This window comes from Capricornis sumatraensis, chromosome 5, assembly GCF_032405125.1.
Source record: "Capricornis sumatraensis isolate serow.1 chromosome 5, serow.2, whole genome shotgun sequence".
Classification (NCBI taxonomy): domain Eukaryota; kingdom Metazoa; phylum Chordata; class Mammalia; order Artiodactyla; family Bovidae; genus Capricornis; species Capricornis sumatraensis.
Window position 1 is genome coordinate 97,627,856 of NC_091073.1, and position 23,817 is coordinate 97,651,672.

A 23,817-nucleotide genomic window follows, 5' to 3' on the forward strand; every position below is an offset into this window, starting at 1 on the left:
GGTTCCCTTTGGTGATGTGGCTCCCCCCACCCCCAACCCTTGCACATACACACACGCACTGTGGCTTTAACCGGAATCAGGCCTCTCACCACACCCTCAATCTGATGCCCCGACCAGGGGAAGTGGGGGCAGGGGCTGTCTCACCATTGGAAATGAGAGGTGTGGACACACATCTCTACTGAGGCTCCCAGCTGTGGAGGCCACGTCTCCTCGTTCCCCGTGTGCCTTGGCCCCACTGCGGGGGAACTTGGAGTGATCACATGGGGTCACTGGTGCAGTCTCACTTCTCCTTTGCTTGAGCCTCACCATAAGTCAGCATCCGGAAGCAAGGGGACCCTTGAATTTTGGAAGAGTCTGAGAGATGCTCTCTGTCCCCACCCCGTCCTCCTGATGCCGTGTCTTTGGCCCAGAGTGCTTCTTGGTTCAGGTTCCCCTGAACCTGGGAAAGGCAGGACCCAAGGGATGTGGAGCCCTTGCATAGCCCCTGGCCCTGGAGCTTCATGCCAATGCTGCGATCTCAATAGTACCATCACCTCCCCTTTCACCGCAGGAAATGAGATTCACAGGACCTGCCTAAGGTCCCTGAGCTTGAACACAGCGGAAGTGGGTGCAAGCTCAAGGGCAGTGCCCCTTCTTCTACACATGGCCTCCAGAGGATTCTTTTTTTAAAACTTATTTGGCTGTGCCAGGTCTTAGCTGCAGCAAGTGGGATCCAGGTCCCTGATCAGGGATTAAACCTGGGCCCCCTGCATTGGGAGCACAGAGTCTTAGCCATTGTGCCACCAGGGAAATCCCCCAAATGGTTTTAGACCAAGTTCAGGGGCTCACAGGGTAGGGGGCCTCACCTGAGGACTGGGGATAGTCGTGGGGGCAGGCAGAATCCTAGTCCTAGTCTCCCTTAGACTGTGTGTGGGGGACATTTAGCAAAAAGAAGACTCTTCTTGATGATCATTCCAGATATATTTTCTAGTCCAACATAGAATACTTCCTATTAAGCATGACTCACCTCCAATGAAAAAGGTTTGTATTTTGGGGGGAACTATTTTCAATTTAAATAGCAGTTTTACTTTTAAAGAAAGAAATACAGAACAATCTCCCTATCCTCATTTTCTGCATTCACACTTTAAATCTTAAAAATCTTAAGTAGCGACATATTCAACAGATACAAATAATACAGTACTTATATAAGATTATATTTCTATTTTATATTAGGGCTACAAGAGTCGGGGAGAAGGAGAGAAATGCAAGAGAGGAGAAAAAGGACAACATGTAACGAGCAAATGATACAGATCAGGGGTGAAGATTAACCCAGGTATTTCTACAGAGATGGAGGCGGGAAGGGAAGGTCAAAGTTCTGATTCATCCACTAACTGCTACCCCTGTGTTTGTTAAAAATACAGGCACTAAACTTTAATGGGCAAAGAGTACTTTCTAGAACTTATATATTTTAGTTTCTATCTAAGATGTAATCGATTGACATAAATTTCCTTCATATAAAAATGTTTTTTTTCATTAAAAATTACTATAGAAAATAGGAGATGAAAAGACAGGCATGGTTCCTGAGTAAGCTGATTCTAGTGGAAATCAGACATTAAACTCCTAAGTGAAAACCAGTGAAGATAAGCCTCAGGGTCTGGGAACCCTACCTAGGAGACAAAGTCAAGGTAAGCTTTTCAAAGGAGGTGATGTTGAAACAAAATCTGAAGAGGAGCAGGAGTTCCCAAGCGAAGAATGCTCCAGGAGTGGTAACTGGACAATGTGAGGGCTGCAACCAGCGAGCGAGGCCTGCCTGCGGAACAAAAAAAACGTTCAGACTGGCAGACGGATGGTCAAGGTAGCGTTGAGTGAAGACGTGGGACAAGAGACCAAGGCGCTGACCCACAGAGGTCCCCAAGGCGATCAGGGACGGGGAGCAGGGGCAGGCAGGTGCGAAGGTTAAGGATCAGAAAGAGAGTAGCCTGACCATCCCTGTCTGTAGGCACCTCGTGGAGGGAGTGTCTGAGTCTGGATGCCAGTGGCTGGGTACTGGGCGACCCTCGGAAGGGTTCGCGGGCTCGTGAGGCGAACGCCAGGGGCTACTACTACCCCCACCGCGCTAGTATGTGGCTCGGTTGATCGCCAGTGTCCGCACCGATCTAGAGCTCCCGGAGGGACGGGCTAGAAAGTTCCCGGGCCCAGCCGATCACTATGGCAGGGTGGGGTGGGGGGGCTGAGGTTGTCGAACGACTCTTGCGCCTCCAGATTTCTGAAGGAGCCCAGCAGTCCGTCCAGGCCACCGCGCTGCCGCGCGTCTCCGCCAGGCCCTGGGCTGCAGGGGAACCAGCCTGGCCCGGGGCTCAGCCCCGTCCCTTGGGTCGCTGAGTCTGCGCGGGGACCCCAGGGTGGCTCTGCGGGGCAGGGCGGGGCGCTGCCGGTGCACCGAGGCTGGGCGGCCGCGGCCCAGGGGCGGGGGCGGGTGATGCGGAAGTGGCGAGCGGGCGGGCGGGCGGACCGGCGCGGCTCCAGGACAGCGCAGCTCGGCCCCACCGCCTGGCCGGGGCTCCCGGGCGCAGCCACGCGGGCGCACAGCAGACAGGTAAGTCCAGGCAGCCGCGCGCTCCTCTCCGCGCCCGCGGGGTACCTGCCGGCGGCGGGCTGGGGACTGAAGCGGTGCGGGCGCGCGGGAGGGGTCAGCGTCCGGCTCTTCCAGGTGCCCGAGCTCAGGGTGGGGAACGCCCAAGGCAGGACGCGCCCCGCCGTTGTGGGGGTCTCCAAGATGCCTCCTATGTCTTGATCAGAGAGGGGTGCCCCGCACCAGCAGCCTTGGTCCAGAAGGCACCCGAGGAGCCCGGACGCGCGGGCGGCGGAGTCCGCACCGCGGCCGGGGGCGCCAGCTCTCCTTCTCTCCCCTCCTCTGGGCTTCGCGGAGGATGGGCAGCGCCCGGCTGCCATGGGATGGGCAGCGCCCGGCTTGGGCCATGGAGGGAAAGCCCCGATTCCGCCTAGAATTCTGTACGCTCCGATCCCCCTTCCCCGGGCAGCCCTCCCCTCATCCTTTCCAGTAGGAGAATGAGGTTTAAGAGGTCCATCTCTCCCTGGATCTTAAGACAATGGCAAGAATTCGGGCAGAGAGTGGTTAGGAAGATGGTGTCAGGCGAGGCTCCGGCTGTCCTTTTACTTGCAGCGGAGAAAAGCAGCTGCTGACCCTCCTAAGCGAGAAGAACCACAGACGTGATACTTCTTAGACTAGTTTCTCTACAGCCTTCCCCCGAACATCAGAAGGAAACAATCGAGAATCTAAAAGTGGAGGGAAAGTGAGACCAGTGTGACCGTGTTGCGGGATAGGAGACGGTGAACACCTGCGCGGCCCGGGCGCGCAGTTGTCTCTGTGGCCCCGGAGGCACCGGATCTGGCCCTGGGGACCTGAGGCGGAGGGGACTTCCCTGCCTTCGCCGCCACCCTGCGCCCAGCAGAGCGGGGATGAGGGCGGGGGCTCCTCCACCCCGAGGAGCGGTCGGAGAGGCAGACCCTAAACCAGCGCTCCGGGCCGGGGAGGGAGTGGGGGTAGTTCAGTGGGCTGGGCCAGGAGGCGCGGCCAAGCCGGGCACCTGCGGGGACGGTCTTGAGAGCAGAGCCGAGTTGGGGCTCCCTGCACGCCCAGAGCGGGGATGAGTGACCAGGACCAGTAAGGACGAGGGCGGGGTCAATGGAGAAAGCTAGAGTCTCCCGGGAGAGGCAGCCAGGCCAGAGCAGGGTTATAGGGTTGGATACTGGGGCTCCCAGCAAGTCAAGGGAAGCCTTGGGAAACCACCCTTTTTTTAACCCTGGGGTTTCCCCACCTGCTCCTTGGCCTTACCCCACCGTGCCCCCAGAGGAAGCCGAGGGAAGCGTCTTTCTGCCCGCATCTGCCGCCCTGGAGTCTCAGCTCGTCTCCATTGGAGGGGGAGGGGCTTAAGGTCTCGCTGTGCGCCGGGCACCCATGCCTTCTCCAGGAGTTTGGTGTGGAGTTTGCGGGAAACGTCTGAATCAAATTCAGGAGGTGCAAGGGCTTGCTGATCTCGCAGTGCTGGGGGCTGCAGAGCCTCCTCCCCTCCTCCCCTAGGGGTCCCTGGTACCCACAGTGTTCAGGCTTCCCTTGTGGCTGGCTCCTGGGAGTCCCGGAGTTGCCGGGCCTGTGCACCTCCGGAGGTGCTCCTGGGCTGCCCCTTCCCCTATAATAGGGCCTTCCTCAGGTCCTCAGCAGGCCACTCCCCCTTTGATGTTTCCATGGAAGCTGATGTATGCTCATCCCGCCTTTCCCCATCTTTCAGGGCTCTAATCCACAAGGCTAGTCTGGGGGTTGCAAACCTGCACAGCTGTTGAGGAGTCAGGGCAAACCCCCTCACCAACCTGCATCCTGATGGGATGTCAAGTCCTCCCAGCAGCCATGAGGGGCATGTGTGTGTGTGTGTGTGTGTGTGTGTGTGTGTGTAGTTGCTCAGTTGTGTCTGACTCTTTGCGACCCCATGGACTATAGCCCACCAGGCTCCTCTGTCCAGGGGATTCTCCAGGCAAGAATACTGGAGTGGGTTGCCATGCCCTCCTCCAGGGGATCTTCCCCATCCAGAGATAGGACCTGTTATTCTAGAGCAAAGTATTGCAGGCAGATTCTTTACCTCGTGAGCCACTTTTCTGGTGAGGGAGGGATGTAGAATGGACTTTCTCAGGGCTATGCTTCTGGGACTCCCTGGGAATCTAAGTGACTGCTTCTTTCAGGATGGAAGTAGGAATGGAGTGCAAGGGCACTGAAATTCAGAACTCCTGGCATTGGGATAGCTTGCATCAGGTCTAAGTCCATCTCCAGGCAGGAAGCAGCCTCTTTGGCAAGCTGATGCTGAGCCTGGTCCTGATGCCCCTGGATGCAGGCAGACTTGTGGCTGAAGCTCCCTGTGTGGCTTGCTAGGCAGACCCTCCCTTGGCCATGGCCAGGCTTTTGGTGGGAGGCCCTCTACAGAGCCCTTCCCTGTGCTGCTAGAAGGGGCTGCACCTTTCTGCCAAGAGCTCAGAGTTGGTGTTGTAGAGCGGTGCAGCTGGACTTGCCCTGACACCCTCCTTGCCCTGGGCAGAGAAATCGACCTTCCTGGCTTCCCAGTTCACCACCTCTGGCACAGCTGCAGGCCAGACCATGTGTGGGGGTCATCAGGGAAGCTTGCCTTGCCCTCTGTCAGCAGAACTTTCCCCGGTCCACCTTCTCGTAGCAAGAATGGCCTGCTGCTGTGACCGTCGCCCGTCTGTTCTAGGACCCAGGCCTTTGGGAGGCGTGGGGATGCAACAGACACGAATTGGATGAAGCTCTCCAACGCTGTGAATCACACAATGGACGATGACTGCCAGCGGGCTTGAGGGTTGGGGGATGGGCTACAGGATGAGAGACGGAGCATTTGGTTGGGGGGACCCAAATGTGATTTTCTCCCCAACCCTTCCTTCCCCCAGCTCGTCGTGAGTCAGGTTTCCGAGTTGTCCGGTCTGGCCACTTTCATTTCCCCTAGGGCTGGGTGGAGGCTAGTGCAGAAAGGGGAACCGAGTCACCCATCTTCTGAGACCGGGGGGCAGGGCTGGGTGCTCTCCCATCCTCTCTGTCCCAGCCCAGTGCTGGGCACTGCTCTCTGCCACAGACGAGAATCCTTAGCAGCGTGGAGGTGGCACTTAGCCACCACAACCCAGAAAGGTGTTGGGCAGGGAATTTCAGGGGACATTCTGAAGCAGGCTTGGATGATGGGGTGTGTGTATGTGTGTGTGTGTGTGTGTGTGTGTGTGTGTGTGTATCCCAGTGCAGGCCAGGAAGCCCACCAAGACTTCTGTACTCCCAGAAGCCTTTGTTCCCAGCAACAGTTCAGCCTGTGGTTGGGTGGCTTTAGCTGTCAGAAGGTTCTTCAGCAAGGATGTAGTCTGTCGCAGGGGAGGCTGTCTTGGTCTTGACTTGAACCCTAGTCTTTCTGCCACACGGGGGTATTTCTCATCCCCACCCCACTGAGTGTTTACATCAGCCACCCAGATACCTCATTTCCTTCAGTCATCCCTTCCCCGACAGACCTGCCCACCTCAGACCCTCACTGCCCCACAGCGCTCACAGCTTTCCTCTTGGGTCTGGTCTCACCTTTGAGTCAGAGGAGGGGAGGGTTGGTTGGGGTGGCAGCCGGGTGGGGGTGGGGTGATAAACAGCTGGAGGATGGACGCTTCCAACATCTGGCTGGCCTTCCTTAGGTGCTACTTTGGCCCAGTAAATGCAGATGCCCAGGAGGGGAGAGTGGTGAGGAAGAAAGACCCGGAGGCACTCCTGCCCTTGAAGAGGTTGCCCACTGACCTGGAAAGTAAGCAAGACGTCTGGGTGGGGGAGGCTGTGCAGGGTGGAATAGGAGCCCCACTTGTCTCAGTGGAGGAGAGTCCAGGGCAGGCCGTGGCGCTCTGGAGAGGGAGCTGTGAGTGTTGGAAGACCCAGCCTGGAGGGCTAGTGTTGGCACCCTTGTTTCAGGAAGCACGACTTCTGCGAAAGACCCCGGCCCACCCCACCCCTATGCCACCGTCGTGGCCACTCCCTCTCCATCACTTGTGGAGCGTCTTCTACAGGGGATGGGTGGACCAAGGAAGTGGGAGAGGAGCATGGTACCTGCACAGTGTGTGTCCTCTTACACACGCAAGTGCACGCCCACCTAACTCACACGTGCTCAGAAACCTAGGGCCCAGGGTGGGAGGCAGCCTCATTTCTCGTCGTGGCTCAGCCCTTTGTTCCTTCCTTGCCCATTGACAGAGTCTCCTCTGAGTCTCAGCCCGGGGGGCTATGATGGCCCCGTCCCTTCTGTCGCTGACCCCGGGCTCACAGGTGAGGGGCAAGCGCAGGGGAGAAACCCCGCAGGAGTGGAGCAGAGTGAAAGCAGGCTCAGGACAGTGGAGAGAAGTTTCGGTCCGGGGTCTGGAGAGGGGCTGGCAGGTGCAGTGGAGGAGGCAGAGACTCCCTGTGACCAGCTGGCCTCTGACCAGGGAGGCAAGTCTGTGGCCTGGGGTGGGGGGTGGCACTCGGTCTGGTGGGGACCCTATCTGTGTGGATCCCACAGCGAACATAAGGTGCTGCTGAATGAATGCATGGTTGGTGGAGGAACCAGTCTAGGAAATTGCTGCCTTGAAAAGCAGAAGTTCTAAGTTTGGTGGCCACTGTCCTTGCCAGCGATTCAGGCGGTAGATGGAGCTGGCTCATGGGATTTCTTTCAAGATGTCCAGGTCGGAGGAGGGTGGGAAGCTTCATCCCTGAGGGAAACCAAGGAAGGAAGGAAGCTCTGAGGACTGGGTGTGGAAACCCCTCCCTGACTCACAGCTTCTGCCTTGTCTTAGCGGAATTTCTTGGAAGTTGGTTTGGTGAGGGAGACGGAGGGGAACAGGGGAAGCAGGAAGAAAGCTGAGCAAGGATGTGGGTTCAGCCGGAGACTGGCTTCAGCTAGAACCTGTGGGGACCCCGGAGTGCACATTTGCTCCGCCTGAAGCAAGGGGACCGGCCCTTTGTCCCTGTGTGTCACTGACTGTGGGCTCTCCCCCACAGAGTGGAGGAGTGGCCTGGCCCTGGAGGGGGGCAGCTGAGGGCAGCTCTCCGGCAATGGGCAGCTCCGTGCTGTGCTGGGGCTCACAGCAGCTGGGGAACTGCTGCCCCGCCGGACACAGGACGTCTGGGTGGGACACCCACAGTGTCCACTCCAGCTGTGTACCCCTCCTTCCTTTCCCTCAAACAAAGCCTAGACGCAGGGACCTTGTGACAGGAAAGCTGATGCTTGGAGAGGAGAACTGACTCAAGCATCTGGACAGGCTGGAGCGACTCTGGGCTCCTGTGCTGGGAGGAAGGGGGAGTCCTATGGGCCGTGGCTCGGCCCTCTGATGTGCACTGACTGCCCCCTGCTCTCTCCAGCAGACGCCTGTGCCATGAACCAGCCGGCCCCCGCCACCCTGCTTCCGCCCCGGCGCGTGCGGCTGAAGCCCTGGCTGGTGGCCCAGGTCAACAGCTGCCAGTACCCCGGGCTTCAGTGGGTCAATGGGGAAAAGAAATTGTTTTACATCCCCTGGCGCCACGCCACGCGGCACGGCCCTAGCCATGACGGAGATAACACCATCTTCAAGGTAAGCCCTGGGCCTCTGAAGGCCCTTCCCTAGAAGAGGGCTCCCCCCTACATCAGACTGGCAACTCTTCCAGCTGCCTTGTGGCCAGCGACCCCAGGCCGGGGCTAAGGGCTGCAGGCATCACCGCTGGGCAACCTTTCTAACCCGATCCCTGGAGCAAGGTGAGGACTGAGGGGCCCCAGGAGACCTTCGGGTAACTCCTCCCCCTCTTTCTCTTTGTACTTTTTCATCACACGTGAGCACCTGTCCAGGATGCACATTTGGTGTACACATGCACTTAAAGGACCACAGAATTCCCCCATAATCTTAATACTATGAATATTTTTTTGCTTGTATTATCAGTTTTCTCCATGTGTATATGAAGTGCAAAGATGGAATCAAGCTATAGATTCTATTTTGTAACCTGCATTTTCCACCCAACATCAGGACCGGCTTCCCCATTCCAACAAATGCCACATTCAAATGCCACTGAACGTTCCATCAGAGCAGGGAGCACACTTTAGTCACCAAGTCCCAGATTTTGGACACCTTAGGTTGCTTTCAGTGTCTCCATGTTGAAGATCACACTGCCATGGACACCCTCTAAACTCTTATCCTTGGCACATCTCAAATGGTTTCCTTTGGGATTAGTTCCTAGAGTTAAACACTTCTGGGTTGAAGAGAATGCTTATTTTTAAAGTTTTGGCCATGTATTGCTTAGTTTTTGCGCTTAGTGTTTGTCTTCTCAAGGTTCCTTTCAAATCCATTTCTCATTTTTGAATAAGTAACATGGTCACATAATTCAACATTTAAAAAAGTGTAAAATGCAAAAAGTCTCCCAAATGGGAGACAGTCTCCCAGACACCCAACCTCCTCCTTTGGGACCGTTTGTATTCTGTTTCTTGTTTATCCTTCCTGAGGGATTTTTGTACATATGCAAGCAAATATGTGCCTATCCTTTCCCCTACTGCTGCTGCTAAGTCACTTCAGTTATGTCCAACTCTGTGTGACTCCATAGATGGCAGCCCACCAGGCTCCCACGTCCCTGGGATTCTCCAGGCAAGAACACTGGAGTGGGTTGCCATTTCCTTCTCCATGAAAGAGAAAAGTGAAAGTGAAATCACTCAGTCATGTCCAACTCTTAGCGACCCCACGGACTGCAGCCTACCAGGCTCCTCCATCCATGGGATTTTCCAGGCAAGAGTACTGGAGAGGGGTGCCATTGCCTTCTCCGATCCTTTCCCCTACTTTTGACAACAATGGTAGATGCTTCTGCACCTCATTTTTTGAAGATTACAACGTGTCAGTATATAAAAAACTTCCTCCTTTTTTTTTTTCTTGTTGCCCAATATTCCATTTTATGGGTTGGCCATAATTTAACCAGCCCCCATTGATGGACATTTAGATAATTGAGAGTCGTTTTCTTTTAGAAACAGAGCTGCAATGAATAAGCTTATATGTGCAAGCTTTTGTGTGGATGCATCTTTATCTGTCAGATAAATTCCCAGAAGTCAAATTACTGGGTTAAAGGATGGAAATGTGTAAACCTGAGATCAACCAAATTACCTTCCAAAATAACAGTACTGGGAGTTCCCTGGTGATCTAGTGGTAATCCTGAGATCAACCAAATTACCTTCCAAAATAACAGTACTGGGAGTTCCCTGGTGATCTAGTGGTTAGGACTCCAGCGCTTTCACTGCCATGGCCCGATTCAATCTCTGGTCAGGGAGCTGAGATCCCGCAAGCCACATGGTAAGGCACCCCCTACAAAAAAAAAATCGTTATAATAATACCAGCAGCCCAAGTGTACAGAGTCCATCCCAAGGGGAGACACAGTTCAGAGAGCTTTATGGGCATTAAGTCTGAGTCTCCACCACCACACTGTGAGGCAGATGCTGTGGTGGGGAGACCAAAGAGAGGCAAAGTGACATGGCCTGGCACACAGGTGGCAGTGGCAGATTCCGATCCAAAGCCAGTTCTTCTCCAGACCCCTCTTATCCACCATGTTATCCCATCTCCTTAGAGATTATACCTGTTTGCCATCTTAAGACCAGTGAATATGATGCCTTTCAAAGCATCTAGAATTCCTCTAGCTTGCTGGAGCCTTAAGAGACTGGCCTCCTAACTCCCACTTTGCAGATGGGCGCTGGGCTCGGCCTGTGTGATGGTCTCATCCACAGCAGTGACTCCCCCCAGCCCAGAGGGGCTGGCTTCGGTGAGGGGCGTGGTTCTCTGTGGTTGTCTGTCTTGTCTTCCTGCCCTAGGCCTGGGCCAAGGAGACGGGGAAGTACACCGAGGGGGTGGACGAGGCCGATCCGGCCAAGTGGAAGGCCAACCTGCGCTGTGCCCTGAACAAGAGCCGTGACTTCCGCCTCATCTATGATGGGCCCCGGGACATGCCGCCTCAGCCCTACAAGATCTACGAGGTCTGCGCCAATGGCCCGGCTCCCGCAGGTATTCTGCCTGGCTGAATGTGGGCCACCTAGCGGGCTATGCACGGAGGCCTGGGGCCCCTCCAGCGTGCAGTGGTTGGGGACGTGCCGCTCAGGCAGTAACCCAGGGCTCCCAGAAGTGGCTCACTGGTGAGGCTAGGAGCGGCTTGGCATGGACCAGGCCCCTCCCCGCCGGGTTTGATTTCCTCACCCCATCCTGGTTCTTGGCTCCAGCGAATGTAGGTCGGGTGACCCAGGGAGGGGAGCGCCGTGGGGTCAGGGGCGGTGTCCCCAGTGATTGCTGGTGGCTGTGTGGCCTTTCCCTCTGTGTTTGGGCAGCTCTGGGCAGGAGAGAAGCCACCCGGAGCCCTGAAGGCCTTCCTCCCTCTCCCCCACTGACTCCCTTCTGGTCTGTCATTTCTGTCTCCCCCTGCAGAGTCACAGCCCAGTGAGGATAATGCGGAGGAGGAAGAAGAGGAAGAGGTGAGCTTGGGGGCGCGCTTGGCAGCCTGTGCCGCCGCCCTGGGCCTTGCTAGGCCTGGCTGCTTGTCCCACTCCACTGCAGGACTAGGCAGTTCCACTCCTCTGGAGCCTGCTGCCGTTTCTGCAGCCCTTCTCTGGGTTTCTTCTCTTGGGATTCTGGGGACAGGAACAAAGTCACCACCTTGAACCTCCCTGGGACTCTGTTGGTAGAAAACATGCTCATGCATGGTCTCAGCCTCAGTAGTTGGGGCTTAGTAGGTATTCCCACCTGCAGAAGCAGAAACTGGGGCACCAGGAGCCTACTGACATGCCTTGGATGGCAGAGCTGGGCCTGAGGGTCTGGCCTCACCTAAGCTGAAGACCAGGGAGTTGCCTTGTGGGTCTCATTCTTCAGCATCGGATCAGTTTAATAACCTGACCTCCCTTCTCTCTCTGGCCTCCTCGTTCCTCCTTTGCCTGTGTCTTCTCTTCAGCTCCAGAAGATGTTACCAGGCCTGAGCATCACAGGTGGGGCTGGGAGGTGGTGTGGTTGGGGGTCTAGTATAAGGAGGAGCTGTGGGGACCACAGGTGCCTGGGAGGGGGCTGAAGGGAGGCTGGGGGATGGCCCAGGGCTGGGAGTAGGTAAGCCTGGAGGCAGTTCCTAGAAGTGACATTAAAATTTTGTCCACTCCCACCTTCTATAGAAGCAGTGCAGCCCGGCCCTGCCATGGCACCCTATTCTTTACCCAAAGAGGATGTCAAGTGGCCACCCACTCTCCAGCCGCTGCCTGTGGTGTTGGCACCCCCTGCTCCAGGCCCCAACCTGCTGGTCCCTGCTCCTGGCAACGCCGCTGACTTTGGGGAGGTGTTTTCTGAGGTCCTGCCGAGCTCGCACCCGCAGCCTGGGCCCCTGTCTACCAGCCTGCCCCCCGCAGGCGAACAACTCCTGCCTGACCTGTTGATCAGCCCCCACATGCTGCCTCGTAAGAACCCACGGGAGGGGGGTGGAGGGCGGGCAGGGAGGAGCAGCTGGGAGGGTGGAGGAGGATGAAGAGAAGAACAAAAATGCCCATACCAGTCCCTGCTTGGCTGGGAGGGAAGTGGGGAGGACTGATGATGGCCTGGCTGCAGGGCAGAGAGGGCAGAGAAGATCAGTGGGTGGCAGAATGTGGAGGCATGGGGCTCATGGGCGGGGCGGGCCTGCCTCTCTGTCCTGCAGTGACTGACCTGGAGATCAAGTTCCAATACCGGGGGCGGCCACCCCGGGCTCTCACCATCAGCAATCCTCAAGGCTGCCGGCTCTTCTACAGCCAACTGGAGGCCACCCAGGAGCAGGTGGAGCTCTTTGGCCCGGTGAGCCTGGAGCAAGTGCGCTTCCCCAGCCCTGAGGACATCCCCAGTGAGAAGCAGCGCTTTTACACCAACCAGCTGCTGGACGTCCTGGACCGTGGGCTCATCCTTCAGCTACAAGGCCAGGATCTGTATGCCATCCGCCTGTGCCAGTGCAAGGTGTTCTGGAGCGGGCCCTGCGCCTCAGCCCATGGCTTGCACCCCAACCCCATCCAGCGGGAGGTCAAGACCAAGCTCTTCAGCCTGGAGGACTTTCTCAATGGTGAGGGCCCCACCTCGTGTTCCTCTGGGTCTCTTTTCATCCAGGGGCCTGGCGCCCGCCTCTGACTAAGGGTCTTGCTCTCAATGCAGAGCTCATCCTATTCCAGAAGGGCCAGACCAACACCCCACCTCCATTCGAGATCTTCTTCTGCTTTGGGGAGGAGTGGCCTGACTGCAAACCCCGGGAGAAGAAGCTCATTACTGTACAGGTATACTCCCATCTTCAACCTCCTGAACTCTGCTTTGGATATTGGGGAATCCTGGGCCCTTGCCCCAGGGTGGAGGGGCAGGACTGTCTGGGTAGGGTGAATTCAGCAGTCAGTGTTAAATGAGGACCGGCACTGCTCACACATAAGCTGCCTTTTTATGAAGTAGAAATTGGTGCCCCTTCTTCTGGCGGATGTGAACTACCACCTGCCCCTGGTGGATCCCCTCATGCATAACTCGATTGGACAGCCCTGCCGATCTAGACAGTTCACCCTGTCCTGTCTCTTCTTCACCCGCTTAGGTGGTACCCGTAGCAGCCCGGCTATTGCTGGAGATGTTCTCAGGGGAGCTTTCTTGGTCAGCTGATAGCATCCGGCTACAGATCTCAAACCCAGACCTCAAAGACCGCATGGTGGAACAGTTCAAGGAGCTCCATCACATCTGGCTGTCTCAGCAGCATCTGCAGCCTGTGGCCCAAACCCCTGCCATGCCAGGCCTCAGTGCTGCACAGGGACCCTGGCCCATGCACCCAGTTGGCATGCAGTAAGGAGGCTGCACATAGTGACTGGCCCAGGTTTCCCGGGTGGCTGTGCGGAGATGTGGAGGGCGAAAGTTCCCAGGGGGCACCTGATGAGCAGCAGGGTCCTATCTTGGGGTCTCCAGAAGTGGATCTGGGTCATGAAGAAGAGGGAAAAGAGGCCTGAGATCCAGGTTCTCCTCAGAAGCTGAGGGAAGCTGGAAGCCAGTTTTGCTTTGAGGACTCTGTCTTCCTGCATATGTCTCTCCTGGACTGGTTCTGGGGGAACTTGGCCATCAGCATCAGTGTGGAGGGAAGGAACTCCGCCAACTCAGGGGGCCTAGTTGTACAGAGGGAGTTGCCCCAGAGCAGTCCCTTCCTGTGGCTGCCTCATTTCTTCTGGCAAGAAGAGCCAAGTGCTGGGGGTCAGACATCCCTGGCAGGTCCTCTGCAGGGCATGGGCCTGCTTTTGGAGTTCCCTAGCTTTAGTGTTGATCCCCTGGGGGAGGAAATGGCAGCCTACTCCAGTATTCTTGCCTGGAAAATCCCGTGGACAGAGGAGCCTGCTGGGCTACAATCCATGGGTTCATAGTCAGACATGACTGAGCGACTGAGTGTGCGTGCACACATGAGCACACACACACACACACACACACACACACACACACACACACAGCTTGAGACTCATTTCCTCACAACATCCAGAGACAGATTAAGTATTACACCAGATACTAAGTCTGGCAGCTACCTCCCTTGAGAAACTAAGAACCTAGGATAAAAAGGGGACATTTATGTATTTTTGGATTAATAAATATTAAAAACAGACTCAGTTATTATTTTTCAGCACCAGTTGCTCCCATGCTGTTTTACTGGACCGTATTTCTCCTGCCAGCTAGCTCTCTTTACCCCAGCACCTGCCCTCCTGCTCTGGGGCTGTTGACACAGGGAGGGCCTGCCTTCCAGGCTGATGAGTCAGTGGGGCCTTCACAAGCACTCAGCTGGCTGGCTTTGCTTTCCAGGAGGAAGCCAGCTGAAGCAAGGGTGTGGACTTTTAAATGTGTGCAGAGTCTAAGATCCTGTCCAAATCAATTTTCCCATAATGGTGAAAAGGGGCTGGATCTCAACTAAGGACCATTACTATCTGTTAGCCTCATGTATATTCATACGCTATTAAATATATTAGGACAATGCATACAAATTGGGAGCTCATTGTTTGAATCTGGCTTATAGATGTAATTTTCTGACCTGGACAATTTTGCTGTTATCTTTTTATTATGGAATGTTTTTAACATCTGTGAAAGTAGGGAGAATGGTATAAAATTCCCATGTAGTAGCTTCAATAATTATCAATTCATAGTCTTTCTCATCTAAGTTCCCAACACTACAGTGGATAAGCTTGTGCATATTTATGTCTTTTTATTACTTTTGCCAGTTTATCTTTAGGATGAATCCACAGAAATGGGATTTCTGGCTCAAAGGATAAAAATGGGTCTAATTTTAAATATTTGCAAAATCCAGATAAATTTCTGAGTGCAGCTGTTTCCCCACAATCTCAACAAGGTTATAATGCCAATTTTTTGGATTTTTGCCAATCTGATAGGTGAGAAATAGTATGTCTATCATTTCTCATTATGAACAAGGATAAGCATCTTCATATGGTTAAGTGGCCTGTGCAGATTTTAGTGATTTAAATAAAAATAATCTCAGAATAGTTTTAGATTTACAGGAAAGTAGCTAATGGAGTCAGAGAAGGCAATGGCAGCCCACTCCAGTACTCTTGCCTGGAAAATCTCGTGGATGGAGGAGCCTGGTGGGCTGCAGTCCATGGGGTCGCAAAGAGTCGGACACAACTGAGCGACTTCACTTTCACTTTTCACTTTCATGCATTGGAGAAGGAAATGGCAACCCACTCCAGTGTTCTTGCCTGGAGAATCCCAGGGACGGGGGAGCCTGGTGGGCTGTGGTTTATGGGGTCGCAGAGTCGGACACGACTGAAGTGACTTAGCAGCAGCAGCAGCAGCAGCTAATAGAGTCCTATATGACCCACACTCTGTTTCCCCAACTGTTGACATCTTACACTACACCTTACATCACTATGAAACATTTGTCACAACTAATGAAACAAAATGAATACATCATTATTAACTAAATTCCACTCTTTATTCAGAGTTCATTAGTTTTTAATCTCACACTTTTTCTGTTCTAGCACCTCATCCAAAGGATCACTTTACATTTAGTGATCGTGTCTCCCTAGCTATCACTGATTTAACGGGTTCTTGGACTTCCCTGGTTTTGGATGACTTGGATGGCTTGGAGGTACATTTTAGAATGTCTCAGTCTGGATTTATCTGATGTCTCTCATGGTTTTTTGCAAGGAAGACACAGAGATGAACTGCCATTCTCACCCGAGTAGATGAAACGATGAAGCAGGCGACCTTCCCTGGACTGACTTCTCCAATACCGCTGGCAGTGCAGTGGCTGCTGAGGATCCTCCTTTGGCTTCTACTTACATTTTGATTTCTTAACAAAAATGAAAGCAAAAAGCAAAAAACCCCGGCACGCCTGGCCATCATTTCCTGTAGGGTGACTGTGTTGTAGTAGCCAGTGGCAGATGGAGCACTAGCCGCTACACTGCCACCCCTCCCCGCTCTGCCTGCCCCACAGTAGCAGATACTGAATATCATTAAGTTCCAGAGTTAAAGCCAGGACAACGCGTTGCCATTCACTGCTCCACTAGGCTCCAGTTCCCCTTGGTAGTGGCCTTTGCCCTGGTGGCCTCTGCTAGCATGCAGGTTGGAATCCACAGAATACTGATACTCATGATGCCAGGGATGAATACACCTCTTTAGCATGCAGTACTTTCCCTCAGTTCTTCAAGGCTTCTCCTCCCCAAGTTCATCCTTGTATCCGACATAATACTCCCTTTTAATTCAAGACTCCTTCCTCTTATTCAGCTTTTCACTAACCTGAAGAACTTCTCAGTCTTTGTCCAGTAGGAGAGAATATTGATAGCTTTCCCTCATTTTTGTCAGAGGAGTGTTCTCACAAGGCAACCTTCTCACTTGCTAGTAATACATCTCACCAAAATTGGACATACCTTGTTGCAAAATCTTGGATATTTAACTTCTCTGGATTTTTGGCTTTCATCCTTGTAAAGCGACTTAGTACCAGGGCTATACAATGTGGACACGTACTTTTCATGAGGTGTGGATGCCATCCAAAAGATCCTATCTTATTTACAATAACTCAAGTTATTGATCTTTATAGAACAGGTACATAAAATTATAAGTTACTTCTCCTTAGTAAAATCTTGCTGGGAATAGGCCCAATGGGTGATTTGTGTTCCACACAATCATGACTAAAATTACTTGGCTAAGTCAAGTCATGGAAATAAGGGAATATCTCCGTGGGAACTTTATGACAGGTTAATTCAGGTGTAAGACTCATTCTACTTCCACTAGACAATGTCAAGCAGGAAGACAGGATTATATTAGGATACCTGATCCCAAACAGTAAACTGATCCTTTTAAACTGAAATATAGGTGGGTATCCTTGCTATGACAGAAGTTGTTAGCTAGACTATTTGTATCAAGTAGTCTAAACAATCTGACACTGAAGATTACAGTGAGAACCATTAATAACAGTTCTGGTTTTCAATACTGTAGCTGTGGAGATGTTCTTGATATATACTAAGATATATATTCCAAAGGCTACTTTTTGGTGGCTGGGGAGTCGTATTAAGCCTTCCACATTTTTCAGTCCCAGATACAACTTTCTGTGATAAAAGCCAAATTCCTTAAACAGACTAAAGTCAATGGATCATTGAAAGGACCTAAGGCTGAATTAGGCTTCAAAATTTTGTTTAGCCAGAAAATGAGCAGGATGACTAAGGTAAGGTGCTGATCCCCAGAATTTGATCATCTTATTCCAAATACTGTTCCATACTCGTTTTTTTTCTCCACTTTGTAACACTGCCTCTTTAGAAAATAAAACTCTGATATTATGCAGAGAGGTTTGTTTCAAAGACTCCAAATGCTAGATGCAACTTTGTGGTCAAGGTTATTAGCTCCAAGCCCAATTACTAACATACTCTTTGATCTCATTTACATAAAGCTCAGGAAAATGCAAACTACTCCACAATGACAGCAGTGGTCACTTGAGTGTGGGAGAGGATGGGAAGAGGCATGAAGAAACTTTTGGGTAAAGAACTTAGGTTCATTGTCTTTATGGTTTCATGTGTGTACCCTGTGTTAAAGCTTACCAACTGTATATCTTAAACACATGCAGCTTATTTTATGTCAACGACTCTTCATTACAGGGCTCTTTTTTTTTTTTAAGATTGACTATTCAGTAGTTAGGAAACAATCTACTTGGATGGCCACTGCAAAAAGAACACACTACATTTTGTTTAACGTGCCAAGTGACCCATTCTCCTACCCACTGAGGCCATACGGGAGGACAGAATGTAGCAGGAGTTTTAGGGTAAGCTGGAAGAATGAAAGACGCAGAGCGAGCCACTCCCCTGAAATATGAAGGGTCTGGGCAGTGGGAGGGACCTGGCTTTCAACCTCCGTACCCAGACATCTATTAGAGAACAACTAAGACTATCCACTCAGGCAGTCACCAGCTGTACCATCTCAGATTCATGAAGCAGTGAAAGGAAGGAAAAACAAACACTGATTAAATTTTAAAAATTTATTTATTTTTTCTTTCTTTCTTTCGTTGCTGTTGATTTGTTCTTGAGATGGCAACACCACCAGACAGGACATGTCCTTGCGTCCAGTGCCTCTGCAGGGCTACAATTCCTTTAAAGCATCCAGGGCTTGCTTCAGCTTTCCTCTCCTGCCTCACCCCCCATGAAGTCAAATAATTTCCACATTTTTTAGTAATACAGTTAGCCCTGTAAACACTTTTTTCCATTCTCCCACCTTCTGTTTTCCTCTCAAGTCTATGGGTAAAAAATTAACGAAAAAGAAAAAAAAAAAAGTATTTGTATCCCACTCACCCTAATTTTGGCTCTTCTCTCCAAAGATGACTGGACTTAAAGAGACTGAATAGGGTCAGAGTTGGCGTATACATGAATTTTGGCCCTGGCAGGTCCTAATATCATTGATGTGACCATGATAAAAAGCAGAACAGGCTCCTTGCTTACTTCTCCTTATGTGAACAACTCTAAAGGTGAGAATAAACAGTTGGGACCACACACGAGTTGGGACACGAGGAGAAATTTCGACTCGCTTTCATTAAAAGAGGAAGGGGAAAGGAAAAGAAGAGAGGGGAGGAGAGAATGAAAGGACAAAACAAAACCTTAAGAGATGATCCTGATCCTTTCCTTCCGATTGCAGCTGTTTAATTCATTTGAATCCCCATCTTCCCTAAGTAAATGTTTCTGTTTCACAGAAAGATTTGTAATTTTATTTTTCTGTGTGCACACATGCGTGCTAGCATGTGTGTGTGTAGGTACATGTATGTAAGTGTGCACGTCATTTGCTACCAGGAGAATGTTTTCAATTGTAGTTTCAGTTTAGTTTCCCTTTTTTTTTTCTTTTTTATTTCTTTAAAATTATTTTTCCTTTTAGAAACAAGTTCACCAGGAAACCAGCTCCCCTCCCACCACGCCGGACAGGCCACAGCCATCTCTCTAAACAGCGCTGATTCTCCCTCACATCCCCAAACAGGAACTCCTCAGGGTGGCCTTGGAAGGCTGGAGTCTCTCCCTGTCTGGCGGGATGCCCTGGTGGCGGGTGAAGGCCCCTCTGCCACAGTGGAGGTTTCTGATTGTGGGACACAGTCTGGTTTTTGTTTTCTTCCTGTCTTCTAATTAAAAAAGACATTCCTGACAAAAGAGAGAAGACAGTCAATTAACTGGTCCAGGAGATGGCAAGCACTTCATAAAGTCAACTACAAGGCAGAAGTTTCTATACATGCTCCAGTACCTCACTCTGGCCTCTGATGTAAGAACTTCAGTTTAAAAACAAAGGAAAAGAAGCACTTGGATTTTTTACCTTGTCATTTTAAAGGAGCTACTGGTTTAATGAAATACTGTCTGTCGTTCTTTTCCAATTCTGAGTGTGCTCAGGGGTAATATGTAGAGGTAAGGAGTAGCCAGCAGATCCAGGCTGCCTACTCCAAAACCAAACCCGGAAACCTCCATTTAAGTCTCCTTAAATACTGGGGTTGCATGCAAGATTTTATTTTGAAAGAAAGCTCTGCCTACTAAAAAAAGGTTTAAAAATCATTGATCTAGACTTTACGTAAAGGGTACTATGTAAAAGCTTTAAGTAGAGTGGGTAAAGGTGAAGATTCTGACACCAGAAAAGTGAACTGTGGGTCTATCAATTACTGACTGTGGCATCAAGCAAATTACTTAACATCTTCAAACCAAATTTACAAATCTCATTTGTAAAATGGAAATAATAGTAACTAATCCAGAGGACTGTGTGAGGACTATCTTACAGTTAGTACATAATATGCTTTGTACATGATACAAAGTACTTCGCATAGTACCAGACACGCAATCAGGGCTCCATAAATGTTAACTACGAATACCCACAGCTATGCACAAATAACCCTATGTGCATCAATATTAGCTATTCAGACACTGCAAAACCTGAGGATTCCAAACGATATTACTAATTAAAAAACCAAAGTTTAGAACAATTTCTGTAATGGGTGGCACCGCTGAACAGCATCGTCACCCATAAAGCATTTAATCACAAAAACATCAATGAGAGGGCTGCACATTCATCAAGAATTACCTCCAAGGAGGAAAAATTTGGCTTAAGACATCAAAGAGTGGACTTACAGGAGAGCTGCCTTTCTTCTCTCAGTCAAGAAACAGGCACCCAGATCCCACCATTCAGTCCTTTCCTCCCTCAGCTAAGCTTCTCTGCTTTACTTCAGAATCAGGAAGTCCATGGAGAAAACTGATGATGATCAGGGGCTAGACAAATAGGCTGGCTCCTTTCCTATACCTCCTGCCTTGGTCAAAAGCCTGGCATTTCAGTGTTAAAATGATAAAAATTGGTAAGAACAGCCTCTTTGCTCCTCAAATCTGAAAGATCAGTTTTAGGAGGGCAGTGCCATGTATCATGGATTTAAGGCCAGCACTGTTTTCACCAAAATAGCTAGGTTGAAAAGTACTCTCATCTGTCACCACACATACTTACCATTCTGGAAGTATCTGTAAGAAGAGGAAGGGAGGAATTTTTAAAAAAAGATATTCTGCAATAGTAACTTTCTTATGGGGGTGAATGGCATCCAAAAACTTCAGCTATAGTACTAGTCCCATGATGGGCATTAAAGCCTGTGCCCACCCTCAAGTACTCCTGACAGCCACCACTCACCTGGGTGACAGGCACAGTACGGGAGTGTGAGCTATCGAAACAACCTGGTAAAGTCTCGCAAGGCCCAGCAAACTTGTTTACATTCCTCAGCACTAGAAAAGAAAAGAAAGGTAGGTTGGTCCCTGCCTGATAAGAAAAGTATAATACAATGAAAAGCAACCACAACTTTGAGGGACGCTGAGAACTGTCCCAGCTCTGCTCTTGACCCTACTTTTGATCTTTCTGTAACTCAGGGGTAAATATTAACTACTGTATATGGGAATAATTAAGCTATGTGGCCCTTAAAGAGTGGGCTTTGGAGAAAAAATTGCTTAGGTTTAAATCTTGGTTTCATTGTCTTTGAGCAAGTTACCAATCTGCCTCAGTTTCCTCATCCATTATCTACCCCAAGATGTTCTGAGGATTAAATCAGTTCCTGTATGTAAAGTGCTTAGGATAACAGAACGGGAACAAAATAGCATTTGACAAATATAGGCTGCTACAACAATAAAACTTGCTTGTGGGACTTCCCTGGTAGTCCAGTGGAAGACTGCACTTCCACTGTAGGGGGCAAAGTTTCGATCCCTGATCAGGAAACTAAGATCCCATATGCTGTGCGGCCAAATAACAGTAACAATACTTGGTTAATGTCCTTGATAAATCTAAGAAGTCAGAACCCTCAAAGTAAAAAAGCAAGCATATTCATCTAAGGTGGATAATTTTAACTCTATGAACTGAGCTAACTTAGGTACCCTGGTTTCCTCATTCTTTTCCAAAAGCAGATTTTGTTTTACAGCCCAGTTCAGCAAGTAACTCTCAATCAGTCTAGTTGAACAGGCTGCTCAAGATTTCCCGCTGTGGGAGGAGAAGGGAGAGGAGAGAGGAAAGGGTTAAGGCATGAAGAAAGGGAGGAGGAGGAAGCTGGTCTTGGTCTTCAGGCAAGCACAGAGGTGCCTAGGTGGTATGAATAGCCCAATATTAATTTGACCCTGTTTTTTTCAAAAGGCTTCCTTTGTCTTAAGCCTGTCACCAAAAAACAAGTTGATGCCAGCTGCATTCTTTTCTGCCAGTCTTCATAATAGTTTTTGGTAACTGAACATGAGGCTCAGCTAAACAAAGCACATTCAATTAATAATATGCTCACCCTCATGTGGCACTCTCTTTGGTGCTGAAAAATCAGGGACCACAGCCTATAGCCTAGGATTCAATGTCAGAAGAAAGCTCTCTCCTTCCTGTAATGGTTAAATGTCAGAGCGGGAATCACTAACTGTGATCCAGCATAAAAAAGGTAACGAGAGCTATCACCTTAAGTGCCTGTATCTGGATTCCTCAGCTATTTATTATAGGGTCTGAAACATCACTAAGAACTTTGATTTAGATTTCAGGACTTGATTAAACAGAAACTTTCTTCTAGTCTCCCTCCATTCTAAAAATATAAGGAAATTAAAGAAGATCTTCTAGTTTTATGGAAATTCTGCCATTTGCCCTGTGAATTTAACATGTTTCAATAAAAACATAACATTTCTCTATTTCCAAATCAACACTGACTCTAAGTAGGCAGCCTTGGTGAGTGAACCCCTTTCATGCATGCTTCTGAAAGTCATGAAGGAGGAAGATAAGTAACTCTAGAAAAGTCACTGTGTGGTGTGTTACTGATATTATAAGGGACTAAAACAACAGGAAAGAGATAAACTTAGGATAATGTTAGAGACTCAAAATCTTCTGTGATCCTAAAGCCTTACATGTTCTTCAATTCTACCCTTCTTCAGCAGGAGATCCTGGTTAACTATGGAAAAGAAATGACAACTCCATTCTTAGCCTCTTTCATGACACACGAAAAAGTACTGAAACCCAAATACAAGTACAGGAGAACTGTGGTGAGAAAGGGTGAAATGAGGTATGGTTACAGTCTCTAGAATCGGCTCAGCTTCTGCCCCCAATCCTGTCAGCAACTGCTCTGCTGTCAAGAGTTTTAGTCAATGTTTAACTTAAGTGTCCTTGGTGATTAAGTCCAAAGAAATGGATTTAAAATAGATAAATACAATAAAAACTTACTTAAAAACTAAAACTATTTTCTGTTTTCTGCCTCAGTCCTCCTGGCATTTAATATTTTGGGATTGTTTTAATTTACACCTATTTATTTATATTCATTCATTCAAAATTGCCATTGTTTTTGTAGAATTTTCTGACTTCTAGTCCTACCATCCTAATCCTTATCCTTTATTTATTTACTTTTAAATAATCGAAGTATGCGGTGTAATTTATCCCTCCCTCAATCCTTTCCCCTTTGGTAATCATAAGTTTTCTATATCTGTTTTCTATATCTGTCTTGTCGTTGTTTTGTAAATATGTTCATTTGTGTCATATTTTAGATTCCACATGTAAGTTAGATCATAATGTTGTCTTTCTCTTTCTGACTTTCCTTTCTTTACTCAGTATGATCATCTCTAGCTCCTTCCATGTTGCTGCAAATGGCATTACTTCATTCCTTTTTATGGCTGAGTAGAACTTCATTGTGTATATACACCACATCTTCATCCACTCATCCGCTGACAGACATTTAGAGGTTGCTTCCGTGACCTGGCTACTGTAAATAGTGTTACTATGAACACTGGGGTGCATGTTATCTTTTCAAATTATAGTTTTCTCCAGATACATGCCCAGGAGACTTTCACCGTACCTTTGAGTAATTTCATGGTCACTATTCCTCAAGCCCCATAATCCCAGTAGTGTGCTGAGAAACGTAGCTCTTTTCATCTGATGTGCATAATGGAAAGTGATCAAGCTCTAACTACTGACTTCATTCAGCAAGAAGACACCCCCATACCGGCCTATTCTAGTGTCAGGGCTTCGTATTCCTATCTTCTGACCTTGAGATCCTCATGCAAGTGACACTCACAGAGTAAGTACCAAGACAAGAGAAATGGGAAATGACGGCAAAATTTCTTCTGGACATGCTTAGTGGTATCTGGAAAGCAAGAATGATATTTTAGAATGAAAAACTCCAGTTTTCTTCGAGTTGGCCAACTAAAAATGCCAGGGAATTAATTACCAGTACATATGAGAAACAGGCTTGGACTTGCTGAAATGAAACTGAACCAGTTTACCCTCCCTGCTAGGATGGCAAACAAAGCAGCATGTTGAGGCAGGAGTAACAGGACCTTA

General features: G+C 49.9%; 2 protein-coding genes and 1 long non-coding RNA gene across 9 annotated transcripts in view; 2 read left to right on the forward strand and 1 right to left on the reverse strand.

Annotated features, from left to right (window-relative positions):
- The first annotated feature begins 1,594 nt into the window (after positions 1 to 1,594).
- IRF5 (interferon regulatory factor 5) lies at positions 1,595 to 15,748 on the forward strand. 5 transcript variants are annotated; one of them, XM_068972499.1, is made up of 11 exons: positions 1,595 to 1,664; positions 6,223 to 6,329; positions 7,910 to 8,118; positions 10,362 to 10,551; positions 10,966 to 11,012; positions 11,486 to 11,519; positions 11,697 to 11,975; positions 12,212 to 12,604; positions 12,694 to 12,812; positions 13,112 to 13,353; positions 15,703 to 15,748. In XM_068972499.1, the coding sequence occupies exons 3-11, from the start codon at positions 7,924 to 7,926 to the stop codon at positions 15,716 to 15,718; spliced, it is 1,515 nt and encodes a 504-aa protein (XP_068828600.1). In that variant the 5' UTR covers positions 1,595 to 1,664; positions 6,223 to 6,329; positions 7,910 to 7,923; the 3' UTR covers positions 15,719 to 15,748. The 5 variants fall into 5 exon arrangements, with proteins under 5 accessions (XP_068828600.1, XP_068828599.1, XP_068828601.1 ...); XM_068972498.1 differs by lacking the exon at positions 1,595 to 1,664 and adding an exon at positions 2,543 to 2,575; XM_068972500.1 differs by lacking the exon at positions 1,595 to 1,664 and adding an exon at positions 2,543 to 2,575 and having other exon boundaries at positions 7,913 to 8,118.
- An 845-nt stretch (positions 15,749 to 16,593) lies between these two features.
- On the forward strand, positions 16,594 to 19,341 carry LOC138080179 (uncharacterized). The gene is made up of 4 exons (XR_011144942.1): positions 16,594 to 17,527; positions 17,666 to 17,809; positions 18,359 to 18,505; positions 18,907 to 19,341. It is a non-coding gene; the product is annotated as an uncharacterized lncRNA (long non-coding RNA).
- Positions 18,067 to 23,817, reverse strand: part of TNPO3 (transportin 3) — an 83,547-nt gene continuing 77,796 nt past the window's right edge. For 2 of the 3 annotated variants that reach the window (XM_068973136.1, XM_068973135.1), the window contains one exon: positions 18,067 to 19,163. In XM_068973136.1, the coding sequence (XP_068829237.1) occupies positions 19,145 to 19,163 (19 nt within the window). In that variant the 3' untranslated portion in view covers positions 18,067 to 19,144. Of the gene's footprint in view, positions 19,164 to 20,673; positions 20,766 to 23,817 lie in introns of all 3 variants that reach the window. The other variant, XM_068973134.1, reaches the window with a different exon arrangement.